Below are 15,143 nucleotides of genomic sequence, written 5' to 3' on the forward strand. Positions count from 1 at the left end.
ATACTTGAAACAGAAAAATTTGCAGGGCTGCAAGGAAAGAGGGGGGTGGGGGTGGGTGGGGGAAGTGGGACTAATTGGAGAGCTCTTTCAAAGAGCCGGCACAGGCACGATGGGCCGAATGGCCTCCTATAAGGGTCACATTCACCTGCAAAACACATTAAGCAAATACACTGAAACACAAAATAAAATGAGCTCACTTTCACCATATTTGGCAGTCTTATTGTGCCGGAAAGAAAATGTCAGTTGTCTAAAAGTAAACTGAGTGAACCAGATGTAGCTCCCTATGGATAAACCGGCCAGGTAAAACAAATATAAGCTCTGTGTTTGCAAATAATTGCATCCGATTGAGAGCTCACTGCAAGAACTCGACAATGAGACTCACAGACACTGTCTCCCGGGCTGGTCTGTCGAGCACAATCTCCTCTTCCTTTCATTCTCAGGATGTGGGTCTGTGTCACAGCATCTGTTTCCCATCCCATGAAAGTCTGGAGTGTCTCGCTCGGCCACTTCAGAGGGCAGTTAACAATCAACCATGTTGGTGGGGGACTGGAGTCACATATAGGCCAGACTGAACATAAGAACATAAGAAATAGGAGCAGGAATAGACCATTTGACCCTTCGAGCCTGCTCCGCCATTCAGTGAGATCATGGCTGATCTTCTACCTCATCTCCACTTTCCTGCACTATCTCCATATCCCTTTATTCCCTAATATCCAAAAATCTATCGATCACTGTCTTAAATATACTCAACAACTGAGCCTCCACAGCCCTCTGGGGTAGAGAATTCCAAAGATTCACCACCCTCTGAGTGAAGAGATTTCTCCTCATCTCAGTCCTAAAGCCAACCCCTTATTCTGAGACTGTGACCCCTGGTTCTAGACTCCCCAGCCAGGGGAAACATCCTCCCTGCATCTACCCTGTCAAGCCCTGTAAGGACGGCAGATTTCCTTCCCTAAGGTTGAGTTTTTATGACAATCCAACAGCTTAATGGTCACTTTTACTGATAGCAGCTTTTTATTTCCAATTCAAATTCTACCATAGTGAGATCTGAGCTCACGTTCTCTGGATTAAGTCCAGTAGCAACCACTGGACCACCACACGCTCCTAATCTTCCAGATCTTGCATCTACTCCTCAGTCAGACACACGGTGAGACCTCTGTCCAGAGTAATACTGAGCAGTAGGCAATGTACCTTCTCTGGGACCTATTGTAAAGCCCCCTTCACTGGTCCAAGCTCCTCAGCTGTTTCTTGGTCTCCTCAGGCCTGTCCTGGTTTGCCTTCTGTAGCTGTTCTCTGCTGGGATCACTGAGTTTCCACAGCGCTGAGAAGCCGGACTCTCTCCCACCTCAAAGGACAGCGATACCTTTGACTGCCTCAGAATGAAAGCATCATGGGCCCCTCCCAGGGTGCAAGTGGCGATGAGTGTTATTTTCTGCTGGAGGTCACATTGCATTTTGATGGAATAATTTCTCAGCTGCTCTGTCGTAATTGCAGCTGCCATCTTTCTGATGAGACGTTTTGTTGGTTTTTTTAAACAAAGTTTATTCCCACAAGTTTGTAAAAAGGTACTTAGACAAAAGATGGTTAATATTCTAAATGGAAGTTGGATTCCAGAAACGAAACCATAAGCATATTGTTAGCTTGTCCAGGTATCAAAGAACACCTCACCCCCGTTGTGAAAGAGGAAGCTGCCAATGCAGTAAGGTTTGTTAAAGGTAAAGCTGTGATGGACCTTCACTGCACAATTCTAGCCAGCAGGAAACAGCAAGTGGTTTGATACATGGAATCATAGAATCATACAGCACAGGAGGAGTCCATTCGGCCCATCGAGTCTGCGCCAGCTCTTTCGAAGAGCAATCCAGTCAGTCCCACTCCCCTGCTCACTCCCCATATCCCTGCAATTTTTCTCCTTCAAGTATTTATACAATTCCCTTTTGAAGGCTACTATTGACTCTGTGTCCACCGCCCCATCGGGCAGCGCGTTCCAGATCCTCACCACTCGCTGCGTAAAAAAGTTTTTCCTCAAGTTGCTTCTGGTTCTTTTACCAATCACCTTAAATCTGTGCCCTCTGGTTCTCGACCCTTCAGTGATTGGAAACTGTTTCTCTTTATCTACTCTGTCTAAATCCTTCATGATTTTGAACACCTCTGTCAAATCTCCTCTCAACCTTCTCTGCTCCAAGGAGAACAACCCCAGCTTCTCCAGTCTATCCACGTAACTGAAGTCCCTCATCCCTGGAACCATTCTAGTAAATCTCCTCTGCACCCTCTCCAAAGCCTTCAAGTCTTTCCTAAAGTGTGGTGCCCAGGATTGGACACAATACTCCAGCTGTGGCCGAACCAGTGTTTATAAAGGTTTAGCAATAACTTCCTGGCTTTTGTACTCTCTGCCTCTGTTTATAAAGCCCAGGATCCCAGATACTTCATTAATTGCTTTGTTAACCTGTCCTGCCGCCTTCAAAGATTTGTGTACATACACCCCCAGGTCTCTCGGTTCCTGCACCCCCTTTAAAATTGCACCATTTAGTTTATATCGCCTCTCCTCATTCTTCCTACCAAAATGCATCACCTCACACTTTTCTGCGTTAAATTTTACCTGCCATGTGTCCGCCCATTCCACCAGCCTGTCTGTCTTCCTGAAGTCTATTACTCTCCTCCTGACTGTTCACTATGCTTCCAAGTTTTGCATCATCTGCAGATTTCGAAACTGTGCCCTGTGCCCTCCAAGTCCATGTCATTAGTGTACATCAAGAAAAGCAGTGGCCCTGGTCCTGAACCTTGGGGAACACCGCTGTATACATTGGAATTTTACACGTGCATCAGTTATTTATTTATCTGGAGTCTCTGTGTTTACTTTTCAGTGGCAAGAAGATTCTCACAGGTTCTCAGACGCCAAACCTCGTTAAATCACCTCTGTCAAGTAAGTTGTTCAGTTGAATCCACCTGAAACATGAACCTGTCTTTACGCTTTACCGAGGCTGACTGACCTCCTGTGTACTTTCAGCATTTCCTGTTTGTATTTCAGATTTTTTTAATAAGTAGTGACATTTTCAGCTGAACTATTTGATGGCGGGATGTGTGGGTATTCTGGCCAAATGAAAGGTAACTCACCCAAAGCCCGCTCACATCCTAGCTCACCCTGCCACCCCTGTCCCTGACACCCGTAAACCATCAGATTCTAAAGCCGAGTTCTCATCTACAAGTTATTGTATAATTATTATTTATTCATTTTCGGGATGTGGGCGTCGCTGGCAAGGCCGGCATTTATTGCCCATCCCTAATTGTCCTTGAGAAGGTGGTGGTACAACTGAGGGGCTTGCTGGGCCACTTCAGGGGGCAGCTAAGACTCAACCAGGTTGGTGTGGGACTGGAGTCACGTATAGGCCCAGACCGGGTAAGGACGGCAGGTTTCCTTCCCTAAAGGACACCAGTGAACCCGTTGGGTTTTTATGACAATCTGACAGCTTCATGGTCACTTTTACTGAGACCAGCTTTCTATTTCCAGATTTTTAAAACTTGAATTCAAATTCATGCTGGGATTTGATCTCGCATTCACTGGATTATTAGTCCAGACTCCTGCATCACTATTCCAGTACCATAACCCCTACACTGCCCTCCGTGGCAATGCCCCTCCCTACCTCTGCAACCTGCTCCAGCCGTACGTACCACTTCAACCCGCCACCTTTCCCACTCTGGCCCCCTTTGCATCCACGCCTTTGCTCAATGTTTGGTTCCACAGCCTTCAGCATCTGGGTTCCGTACTCCGGAATGTGCTCCCTAGACTCCTCCCCCATTACTAACTCCCTCAGCTCCTTTAAAAGCCTCCTCATAACCTTCCTCTTTGGTCACCTCCCCTTAACCGTAACATAGTATTACATCGAGTCTACAGCACAGAAACAGGCCATTCGGCCCAACTGGTCTGTGCCGGTGTTTATGCTCCACACGAGCCGTCTCCCACCCCTCTTCATCTCAGCCCATCAACATATCCTTCTATTCCTTTCTCCCTCATGTGTTTGTCCAGCTTCCCCTTAAATGTATCTACACTATTCACCTCAACCACTCCCTGTGGTAGCGAGTTCCACATTCTCACCACTCTCTGGGTAAAGAAGTTTCTCCTGAATTCCCCATTGGATTTATTAGTGACTGTCTTATATTGATGGCCCCGAGTTCTGATCTTCCCCACAAATGGAAACATCTTCTCTACGTCTATACTATCGAACCCCTTCATAATCTTAATGACCTCTATCAGGTCACCCCTCAGCCTTCTCTTTTCTAGAGAAAAGAGCCCCCGCCTGTTGAGCATTTCCTAATAGTTCTCCCGTCTTTGTTCATTGGCTGTCTTTGCCTCTGTGAATCACTTTTGGACAGTCTGTTATGTTAAAAATACTCTAATGAGGCAGATTGTATATTCTGGATCTTTGTGTCCCACCTTGAGATTTGTATCTGCTCTAGAATTCATCAGGAAACATGTAAGGCTTCTCCTTGAGCATGTAAGGAAGCCACATGACGTCTTGTTCAAAACCAGGGTTCCTTTTGAGCTTGATTCTGAATTGAATACATTAAATTTCCTATAACATTCAGCATTTATTTTATTCATTCTCGGGATGTGGGCATCGCTTGCAAGGCCAGCATTTATTGCCCATCCCTAGTTGCCCTTGAGAAGGTGGTGTTAGGCTTTCTTCTTAAACTTCTGCAGTCCGTGTGGTGAAGATGCTCCCAGGATGATGTTGGGTAGGGAGTTCCACCAAACTTTGGTGGCAAAAACAGGAAGACAGATTATTATCTGAACGGCAATAGATTGGGAAAAGGGGAAGTGCAACGAGACCTGGGTGTCCTTGTGCACCAGTCGCTGAAGGTAAGCATGCAGGTGCAGCAGGCGGTTAAGAAGGCAAAAGGTATGTTGGCCTTTGTAGCGAGAGGGTTTGAGTACAGGAACAAGGATGTCTTGCTGCAGTTGTACAGGGCCTTGGTGAGACCACACCTTGAGTATTGTGTGCAGTTTTGGTCGCCTTATCTGAGGAAGGATGTTCTTGCCATGGAGGGAGTGCAGCGAAGATTCACCAGACTGATACCTGGGATGGCAGGAATGACGTATGAAGAGAGATTGAGTCGATTAGGCTTATATTCACTAGAGTTTACAAGAATGAGAGGGGATCTCTTTGAAACTTATAAAATTCTAACAGGACTAGACAGACTAGATGCAGGAAGGATGTTCCCGATGAAGGGGGAATCCAGAACCAGAGGTCACAGTCTAAGGATAAGGGGTAGGCCATTTAGGACTGAGATGAGGAGGAATTTCTTCACCCAGAGAGTGGTGAACCTGTGGAATTCTCTACCACAGAAGGCGGTGGAGGCCAATTCATTAAATATATTCAAGAAGGAGTTAGATATATTTCTTAAGGCTAAAGGGATCAAGGGATATGGGGAGAAGGCAGGGACAGGGTACTGAATTTGGATGATCAGCCATGATCTCATTAAATGGCGGAACAGGCTCGAGGGGCCGAATGGCCTACTCCTGCTCCTATCTTCTATGTTTCTATGATGAAGAAACGGTGATAAATGTTCAAGTCAGGATGGTGTGCGAGCTGGAGGTGATGGTATTTCCCCCAAGAACTTGCTGCTCTTGTGATTCTCTGAGGTTGTGGAGCTGGGAGGTGCTGTAGGAGTAACCTTGGTGAGTTGCTGCATCGTGTCTGTAGACAGTCCATATTGCAGTCATGTTGTGTCAATGGTGCAGGGGGGTGGTTTGCCATAGCAACAACCCCCCACCCCGGTCTCCCAGAACAATACATCTAGCCATTATTTGGAGGAACTGTTCACAGGTTTTTCTTACAGAAAAGGTCGACTGATTTATCTTTGGAGAGACTGTAAAGTATCTCGAAGACGATATTTGTGCTGAAGTTGGCCTTGGACAAGTATCACTTTTATTTAACTAGAACATAGAAACATAGAAGATAGGAGCAGGAGTCGGCCATTCGGCCCCTCGAGCCTGCTCCGCCATTCAATGAGATCATGGCTGATCATCGAAATTCAGTACCCTGTCCCTGCTTTCTCCCCATATCCCTTGATCCCCTTAGCCTTAAGAAATATATCTAACTCCTTCTTGAATATATTTAATGAATTGGCCTCAACTGCCTTCTGTGGTAGAGAATTCCACAGGTTCACCACTCTTTGGGTGAAGAAATTCCTCCTCATTTCAGTCCTAAATGGCCTACCCCTTATCCTTAGACTGTGACCTCTGGTTCTGGACTCCCCGGCCATCGGGAACATCCTTCCTGCATCTAGTCTGTCTAGTCCTGTTAGAATTTTATAAGTTTCAATGAGATCCCCTCTCATTCTTCTGAACTCCAGTGAGTATCAGCCCAATCGACCCAATCTCTCCTCATACGTCATTCCTGCCATCCCAGCTATCAGTCTGGTGAATCTTCGCTGCACTCCCTCCATGGCAAGAACATCCTTCCTCAGATAAGGTGACCAAAACTGCACACAATACTCAAGGTGTGGTCTCACCAAGGCCCTGTACAACTGCAGCAAGACATCCTTGTTCCTGTACTCGAACCCTCTCGCTATGAAGGCCAACATACCATTTGCCTTCTTAACCGCCTGCTGCACCTGCATGCTTACCTTCAGCGACTGGTGCACAAGGACACCCAGGTCTCGTTGCACTTCCCCTTCTCCCAATCTATTGCCATTCATATAACCTGTCTTCCTGTTTTTGCCACCAAAGTGGATAACCTCGCATTTATCCACATTATACTGCATCTGCCATGCATCTGCCCAATCACCCAACCTGTCCAAATCGTGCTGGAGTTTCTCTGCATCCTTCTCACAGCACACACGCCCATCCAGCTTTGTGTCGTCTGCAAACTTGGAGATATTACATCTAGTTCCCTCGTCTAGATCATTAATATGTATTGTGAATAACTGGGGCCCTAGCACCGATCGCTGCGGTACCCCACTAGTCACTGCCTTCCACTCAGAAAAAGACTCGTTTATCCCTACTCTTTGCTTCCTTTCTGCCAACCAGTTTTCTATCCAAGTCAGTACCTTACCCCCAATCCCATGTGCTTTAACTTTGCACGCTAGTCTCTTATGCGGGACCTTATCGAAAGCCTTTTGAAAATCCAAATACACCACATCCACTGGTTCTCCCTTATCTATTTTACCAGTTACATCCTCAAAAAATTCCAGTAGATTAGTCAAGCACGATTTACCTTTTGTAAATCCATGTTGACTTTGTCCGATCCTGTCACTTTTTTCCAAGTGCTCTGCTATTACATCTTTTATAATAGACTCTAGCATTTTCCCCACTACCGATGTCAGGCTTACCGGTCTATAATTCCCCGTTTTCTCTCTGCCACCTTTTTTAAATAGTGGGGTAACATTAGCTACCCTCCAATCCATGGGAACTGTTCGAGTCTATCGAATTTTGGAAGATGACCAGCAATGCATCTACTATTTCTAGGGTCACTTCCTTAAGTACCCTAGGATGTAGATTATCAGGCCCTGGGGATTTATCGGCCTTCAGTCCCATCAATTTCCCTAACACCATTTCCCTACAAATACTGATTTCTTTCAGTTCCTCCCTTTCATCAGACCCTATGTTCCCCGACATCTTTGGGAGGTTATTTGTGTCCTCCTTTGTGAAGACAGAACCAAAGTATGTATTTAATTGGTCTGCCATTTCCTTGTTCCTCATTATAAATTCCCCTGATTCTGACTGCAAGGGACCTGCGCTTGACTTCACCAATCTTTTTCTCTTCACATATCTATAAAAGCTTTTACAGTCAGTTTTTATGTTCCCTGCAAGCTTATTCTTGTACTCTATTTCCCCCCTCTTAATTAATCCCTTTGTCCTTCTTTGTTGAATCCTAAACTGCTCCCAATCCTCAGGTTTACTGCTTTTTCTGGCCAAGTTATATGGCCTCTCCTTGGATCTTATGCTATCCCTAATTTCCCTTGTTAGCCAATGTTGAGTCACCTTTTTTTTAATTTTTATGCCAAACAGGGATGAACAAATTCTGTAGTTCATCCATGCAATCTTTAAATGTTTGCCATTGCCTATTCACCGTCAACCCTTTAAGTAACATTCCCCAATCCATCCTAGCCAACTCGCACCTCATACCATCATAGTTTCCTTTGTTTAAATTCAGTACCCAAGTCTCTGAATCAACTACTTCACTCTCCAACTTAATGAAGAATTCTATCATATTATGATCGCTCCTCGCCGAGGGGCCTTGTACAACAAGATTGCTAATTAATCCTTTCTCATTACACAATACCCAGTCTAAAATGGCCTGATCTCTAGTTGGATCGTCGACATATTGGTCCAGGAAACCATCCTGTATACACTCCAGGAATTCCTCTTCCACAGTATTGTTACTAATTTGGTTAGACCAATCTATATGTAGATTAAAATCACCCATGATAACTGCTGTGCCCTTATTGCACGCTTCTCTAATTTCCTGTTTAATGCCATCCCCAACTTCAGCATTACTGTTTGGAGATCTGTATACAACTCCCACTAACATTTTCTGCCCCTTGGTATTTCTCAGCTCTACCCATACAGATTCCACATCGCCAGAGCTAATATGCTTCCTTACTATTGTGTTAATCTCCTCTTTAACCAGCAATGCTACCCCACCGCCTTTTCCTTTTTGCCTGTCCTTCCTGAATATTGAATACCCCTGGATGTTGAACTAACAGCCTTGGTCACCCTGGAGCCATGTCTCCATAATCCCAATTATATCATATCTGTTTACATCTATTTGCGCAGCTAATTCATCCACCTTATTACGAATGCTCCTCGCATTAAGACACAAAGCCTTCAGGCTGTTTTTTTAACACTTTTAGAATTATTGTTTACTGAGGCCATGTTTGATTTACACCCTTGATTTCTCTGACTTCCACTTTTGCTTTTCTCCTTCCTGTCTTTTGCTTCTATCCTTGCTTCTCTTTCCTCTGTCTCCCAACCCCCTGCCATTTTAGTTTAAACCCTCCCCCAGAGCACTAGCAAACACCCCCCCTTGGACATCGGTCCCAGTCCGGCCCAGGTGCAAACCGTCCAGTTTGTACTGGTCCCACCTCCCCCAGAACCGGTTCCAATGCCCCAGGTATTTGAATCCCTCCCCCTTGCATCATTCCTCTAGCCACATATTCATCTGAAATATCCTTCTATTTCTACTCTGACTAGCACGTGGCACTGGTAGCAATCCTGAGATTACTACCTTTTGAGGTCCTATTTTTTAATTTACCTCCTAACTCCCTATATTCAGCTTTTAGGACCTCATTCCATTTTTTACCTATATCGTTGGTACCTATATGCACCACGACAACTGGCTGTTCACCCTCCCCCTCCAGAATACCCAGCAGCCGCTCCAAGACATCCTTGACCCTTGCACCAGGGAGGCAATATACCACCCTGGAGTCTCGTTTGCGGCCACAGAAATGCCTATCTATTCCCCTTACAATAGAATCCCCTATCCCTATAGCTCTCCCGCTCTTTTTCCTCCCGTCCCATGCAGCAGAACCACCCATGGTGCCAGGATGTTGGTTGCTGCTGCCTTCCCCCGATAAGCCATCCTCCCCAACAATATCCAAAGTGGTATAGCTGTTTGAGAGGGGGATGGCCACAGGGGACCCCTGCACTACCTGCCTGTGCTTACTACTCTGCCTGGTGGTCACCCATTCCCTTCCTGCCTGTGCAGCCTTTACCTGCAGGGTGACCAACTGATTAAACATGATATTCACGACGTCCTCAGCATCGTGAATGCTCCAGTATGTATCCATTCGCAGCTCCAGCGCTGCAATGCGGTCTGCCAGTAGCTGCAGCTGGATACCCTTTCCGCACACATGGTCGTCAGGGACACAGTAAGTGTCCCTGATTTCCCACATAGTGCAGGAGGAGTATACCACGGGGCTGCACTGTCCTGCCATGACTTACCCTTTAATTAATTTAAATTCAATCAATACCACCAATTATACTACAATTAAATGATATACTCAAGGGCCCTTGTTTCCTAGCACTCCCTGCTACACAACAGAGACCTTAGAAACTATAACCACAAAATTAAGACCTTCTAAACTTTATAAACTATGAACCTTAACTGTCAAACTATAGAGTAGTATAAGTACTCACCCAATCAGCTGCTTCTTCCTGCCCGCGTTTTGTACCGTGACATGGCTCTGGAACGCCGCCGCCGGTCTGCGAGATCGGTAAGCCTCTGTAAAAAAAAAAGCCCGCGAAAGTGAGTTTAAATACTCATGGAGTCTCCGCTCTCACCACTCCCAACAATGGCCAATGAATTCTTAGTCCCTCAAACTCCAGTCATTCCATTTACATTGTGCCAAGAGGCCAAATAATCAACAACAACTGACATTTATTTAGTGACTTTAAAGAAAGAATGATGAAGAATTTGCACTTGTCAGCTGTGGCACAGTCGGTAGAATTCTCTCGCCTCTGAGTCAGAAGGTCACGGGTTCAAGTCCCACTCCAGAGACTTGAGCACAATGATCTAGGCTGACACTCCCAGGGGAGTGCTGAGGGAGTGCTGCACTGTCAGAGGTGCCATTTTTTGGATGAGACGTTAAACTGAGGCCCCGTCTGCCCTCTCAGGTGGATGTAAAAGATCCCAGGGCACTATTTCGAAGAAGAGCAGGGGGAGTTCTCCCCGTGTCCTGGGGCCAATATTTATCCCTCAACCAACACCACTAAAACAGATTATCTTGTCATTATCACATTGCTGTGTGTGGGAGCTTGCTGTGCACAAGTTGGCTGCCGCGCGTCCTACATTACAACAGTGACTACACTTCAAATAAGTACATCATTGGCTATAAAGTGCTTTGGGACGTCCGGTGGTCGTGAAAGGCATTATAGAAATGTAAGCCTTTCTTTTTCACTTCTGTAGCACCTTTCAAACCTCAAAGTACTTTACAGCCAATGAAGTACTTTTTGAAGTGTAGTCACTGTTGTAATGTAGGGAAACATTAACGTAGCAAAACATCCCGAGACCCTTCTCAAGCAGGATCAAACCTGCCAAGCGTGGGAGGGAGGTTAGGGGAGGTGCCTGAGTGTGATGTGGGGCCTGGTGATGGAGAGTGGTCGGGTTCAGGGTTGTGGCAGTGATTCTCAGAGTTCCTAATTCCAGTTAGACTGTCATGGACAAAACTCGCTAAAAACAAAGGCATCTCCTAACAGGGAGAGAATGATAATCGTGTGAGGAGTCTCCACCAAGTCACACATCATCCTGACTTGGACAAATAAGAAAGAAAGAAATGACTTGCATTTATATAGCGTCTTTCAGGACCTCGGGACGTCCCAAAGCTCTTCACAGCCAATGAAGTACTTTTGAAGTGTAGTCACTGTTGTACTGTAGGGAAATGCGACAACCAAAGTGCGCACAGCAAGATCCCACAAACAGCAATGGGATAAATGAGAATATATCGCCATTCCGCCATCAGAATCCTGGAATTCGCTACCTAACACCAGTGTGGGAACACCATCACCACACGGACTGCAGCAATTCAATGAGAAGGCCCACCACCACCTTCTTAGGGCAACAAGCGATGTTTTACCAGCGTTGCCCACATCCCAAGAACAAATAGAAAGGAAAGTCTGAGCAGTCATCTCTTGTGTGCCTTCTGAAGGCCAGTGACACATTGCACAGGCAGAGGTCAAGAAACAAGCCACCCATCCACGCTCCTAGCTGTGGAAATGGGCGATGAATGGAAGGGAGGCGAGACGAGGCGAGGTGAGGCGAGGCGAGGGATGGGTAGGACGTCATTAACAGCCTGAGCTGGTGTCAAGAGGCAGTTCTTTTCCTGACTGTGAGAAAAGTATGTTTCCAATGCTTTTCAGTAGAGTAGGCCATTTAGATTCAAAGTTGTCATTGCCAGCAGTTTGTGTAACTGTCCTTGTACATCTCCTCCAGGAGACACTTTGTCTACTGTGGTGATCTTATGTAAAGGATCATGGCATGGGATCTGTCGGTGGACTGTGTCTGCCTATCTTGGAATGTATGCGAGTGGTTAGGAGGCTGCTTGGCGTGGGGGAAACATTGAAATCTATTGATATTTAAAGTCTATAAAGCAGACATAAAGTATAGTATGTGAGAGTTTATTATTCATTGCTGGGATGTGGGCGTCGCTGGGAAAGCCAGCATTTATTGCCCATCCCTAGTTGCCCTTGAGAAGGTGGTGGTGAGCCGCCTTCTTGAACCGCTGCAGTCCGTGTGGTGAAGGTGCTCCCACAGTGCTGTTAGGTAGGGAGATCCAGGATTTTGACCCAGTGACGATGAAGGAACGGCCGATATATTTCCAATTCAGGATGGTGTGTGTGACTTGGAGGGGAACTTGGAGGTGGTGGTGTTCCCATGCGCCTGCTGCCCTTGTCCTTCTAGGTGGAAGAGGTCGCGGGTTTGGGAGGTGCTGTCGAAGAAGCCTTGGCGAGTTGCTGCAGTGCATCTTGTAGATGGTACACACTGCAGCCACGGTGCGCCGGTGGTGGAGGGAGTGAATGTTTAAGGTGGTGGATGGGGTGCCAATCAAGTGGGCTGCTTTGTCCTGGATGATGTCGAGCTTCTTGAGTGTTGTTGGTGCTGCACTCATCCAGGCAAGTGGAGAGTTTTCCATCACACTCCTGACCTGTGCCTTGTAGATGGTGGAAAGGCTTTGGGGAGTCAGGAGGTGAGACACTCGCTGCAGAATACCCAGCCTCTGACCCGCTCTTGTAGCCACAGTATTTATGTGGCTGGTCCAGTTAAGTTTCTGATCAATGGTGACCCCCAGGATGTTGATGGTGGGGGATTCAGCGATGGTAATGCCATTGAATGTCAAGGGGAGGTGGTTAGACTCTTGCTTGTTGGAGATAGTCATTGCCTGGCACTTGTGTGGCACGAATGACGCGAGTGCTCTCGGAGGGGAGTGGAACACCCTCAAAGCCGAGGCCGCTCCGAGATTGATCACCTCGCCACCTTACGACGTTAATTCAGGTCATATACCAAAAGCTCATTCACTGTTTAACTGTTATAACGTCTTTACTTCTTGTACTCCAATTTCTTTAATATGTATAATAATCAGATTTACTTTGTACATGGCTCCCGCTAGTCTCTGAGTATCACAGACCAACACTGACTAAAGAAGCCTGACATTTGACCCTTGCAGGCATCGCGAGCAGTGATCCACAGCGCAGATATCACCTTCCAAATGCTGGAGGACTGGAGGAACGTGGATCTGAACAGCATCACCAAACAGACCCTGTACACCATGGAGAACTCTCGGGAGGAGCACCGGAAACTCATCGTCAAATGTAAGAATGAATTAAATACAAGACGGGAAATCCCTCCCCATTGCACCGAGTGCTACCTTAAACACTCTCTTTTAAAACCTTTTTTATAAAAAACTGCTCCACATTAACAAGCAGCAACTGTAAGTGGTCATTGCTCCAAACACACTGCAGCAAACATGTCAAACGTTTGCTAACAGTTAGTAAAAGATAAAATGGTTTTCCTGAGCCTAGGTATTAGCGTGCATGTGTTTAACTTGTTCGTATCTGGCACAGGCGCGATGGGCCGAATGGCCTCCTTCGTGCTATATGATTCTCTGACGTTACTTTGTCTGTTATTTTAACAGAGGTGTTAGCCAATGAAGTGCTTTTTTTGAAGTGTAGTCACTGTTGTAATGTAGGAAACATGGCAGCCAATTTGCGCACAGCAAGATCCCACAAACAGCAATGTGACGATGACCAGATAATCTGTGATTTCAGTGATGTTGGTTGAGGGATAACTATTGGCCAGGACACCAGGAGAACTCCCCCTGCTCTTCTTCAAAATAGTGTCGTAGGATCTTTTCTGTCCACCTGAGAGGGCAGACGGCCAATCTCGGGCCAGCCCGGGGCCTCCCGGTGTGGGGTGCGTGCTGTCTGCGCAGAGCTGCATCAGGACTCGAAGACAGGCCCAGGTGGATTTCCGCCCTCTTGTATCTGCAGTGAGACGTAATTCCCCTCTGCAGTCTGTGTGCTGTCTGATAGTCCGTGTACTTGAAACTGATGTTTCTGAGTCATCACCACAGCTCACTTGTCCATGCTGCACCTTTTTGTCTCGATAGTGTATCAGGAATTTGATCACCTTCTGGAGGAGCAGTCGCCCACCGAGGCCTACATTGAATGGCTGGATTCCATGGTGGACAAATGTGTTGTCAAGGTTGGTAAGCAGAAGTTGGCCTCTCTTCCAAATCCAAGAGCAGATGGATGAAAGTTCCTGACTAAATCCATACAAACCCGAGTTTCTAAAGAATTGTAGGGGATCGTGTTTGGGAATGGTTTGAATGCTGCTTCACTCTCTCCAGTTTTCTTGTTATCTCTCATGAACACACCGACTGAGGTACAGTTCCTCATAAAACAGCTCAACCCTGTGCTCGCTTCCCCTGTGCCAGTCTTTCAGGAGAAACTGCTTTACCCAGAGAGTGGTGAGAATGTGGAACTCGCTGCCACAGGGAGTGGTTGAGGTGAATAGTATCGATAGATTTAATGGGGAAGCTAGATAAGCACATGAGGGAGAAAGGAATAGAAGTTTATGCTGATGGGGTGAGATGAAGAGGGGTGGGAGGAGGCTCATGTGGAGCATAAACGCCGGCACGGACCAGTAGGGCCGAATGGCCTGTTTCTGTGCTATAAATACTCTAATTCTGAGTGAATTTTGACATGCTGTTCAATGTGGGGAGAAGCACAATCAAGCCCAGTTCTATTTTTATTCCTCATCTGACACACTTTCCCAGCAGTCTATTGAATACTGAGCAAGAACAAGGAGCCGCTCTGTTTTAACCCTAGCCTAACCCAGGGGTTGAGGTTAACTGTAGTTCCCCCTTACAACTGAGGTTGGCTGACACAGCACGGAGCGGTTATTGAACCTGGGGGGGTAGAAATTGGCCATTGTTGCATCGATTCTACAGGCAAAATAGACGAGCTTCACATGGAGGCGCGACAGGTGCTGAAAGCTCGCCCAAATTAAGCAAATGAAGCCCCAGGCCTAATTTCAGGCCTGTGTCCTCCTGGTCGGGTGCATGATCCACTGGTTATACGCTTGGACACAGGCCAGAACCAATTTCTATCCCCCGGTATCTTTCTGCTCTGCGTAGCTCAGTAGCGC

General features: G+C 46.5%; 1 protein-coding gene across 4 annotated transcripts in view; it reads left to right on the forward strand.

Annotated features, from left to right (window-relative positions):
* Positions 1–15,143, forward strand: part of rfx4 (regulatory factor X, 4) — a 149,805-nt gene that overhangs the window by 34,968 nt on the left and 99,694 nt on the right. For all 4 annotated transcript variants that reach the window (XM_086009695.1, XM_086009697.1, XM_086009698.1 and 1 more), the window contains exons 10-12: positions 2,862–2,920; positions 13,162–13,306; positions 14,104–14,198. In XM_086009695.1, coding sequence (XP_085865821.1) covers positions 2,862–2,920; positions 13,162–13,306; positions 14,104–14,198 — 299 coding nt within the window. The remainder of the gene's footprint in view (positions 1–2,861; positions 2,921–13,161; positions 13,307–14,103; positions 14,199–15,143) is intronic.

The sequence above is a fragment of the Somniosus microcephalus genome, chromosome 16 (genome assembly GCF_052327205.1).
Source record: "Somniosus microcephalus isolate GS21.2 chromosome 16, FLI_Smic_1.0, whole genome shotgun sequence".
Taxonomy (NCBI): Eukaryota; Metazoa; Chordata; class Chondrichthyes; order Squaliformes; family Somniosidae; genus Somniosus; species Somniosus microcephalus.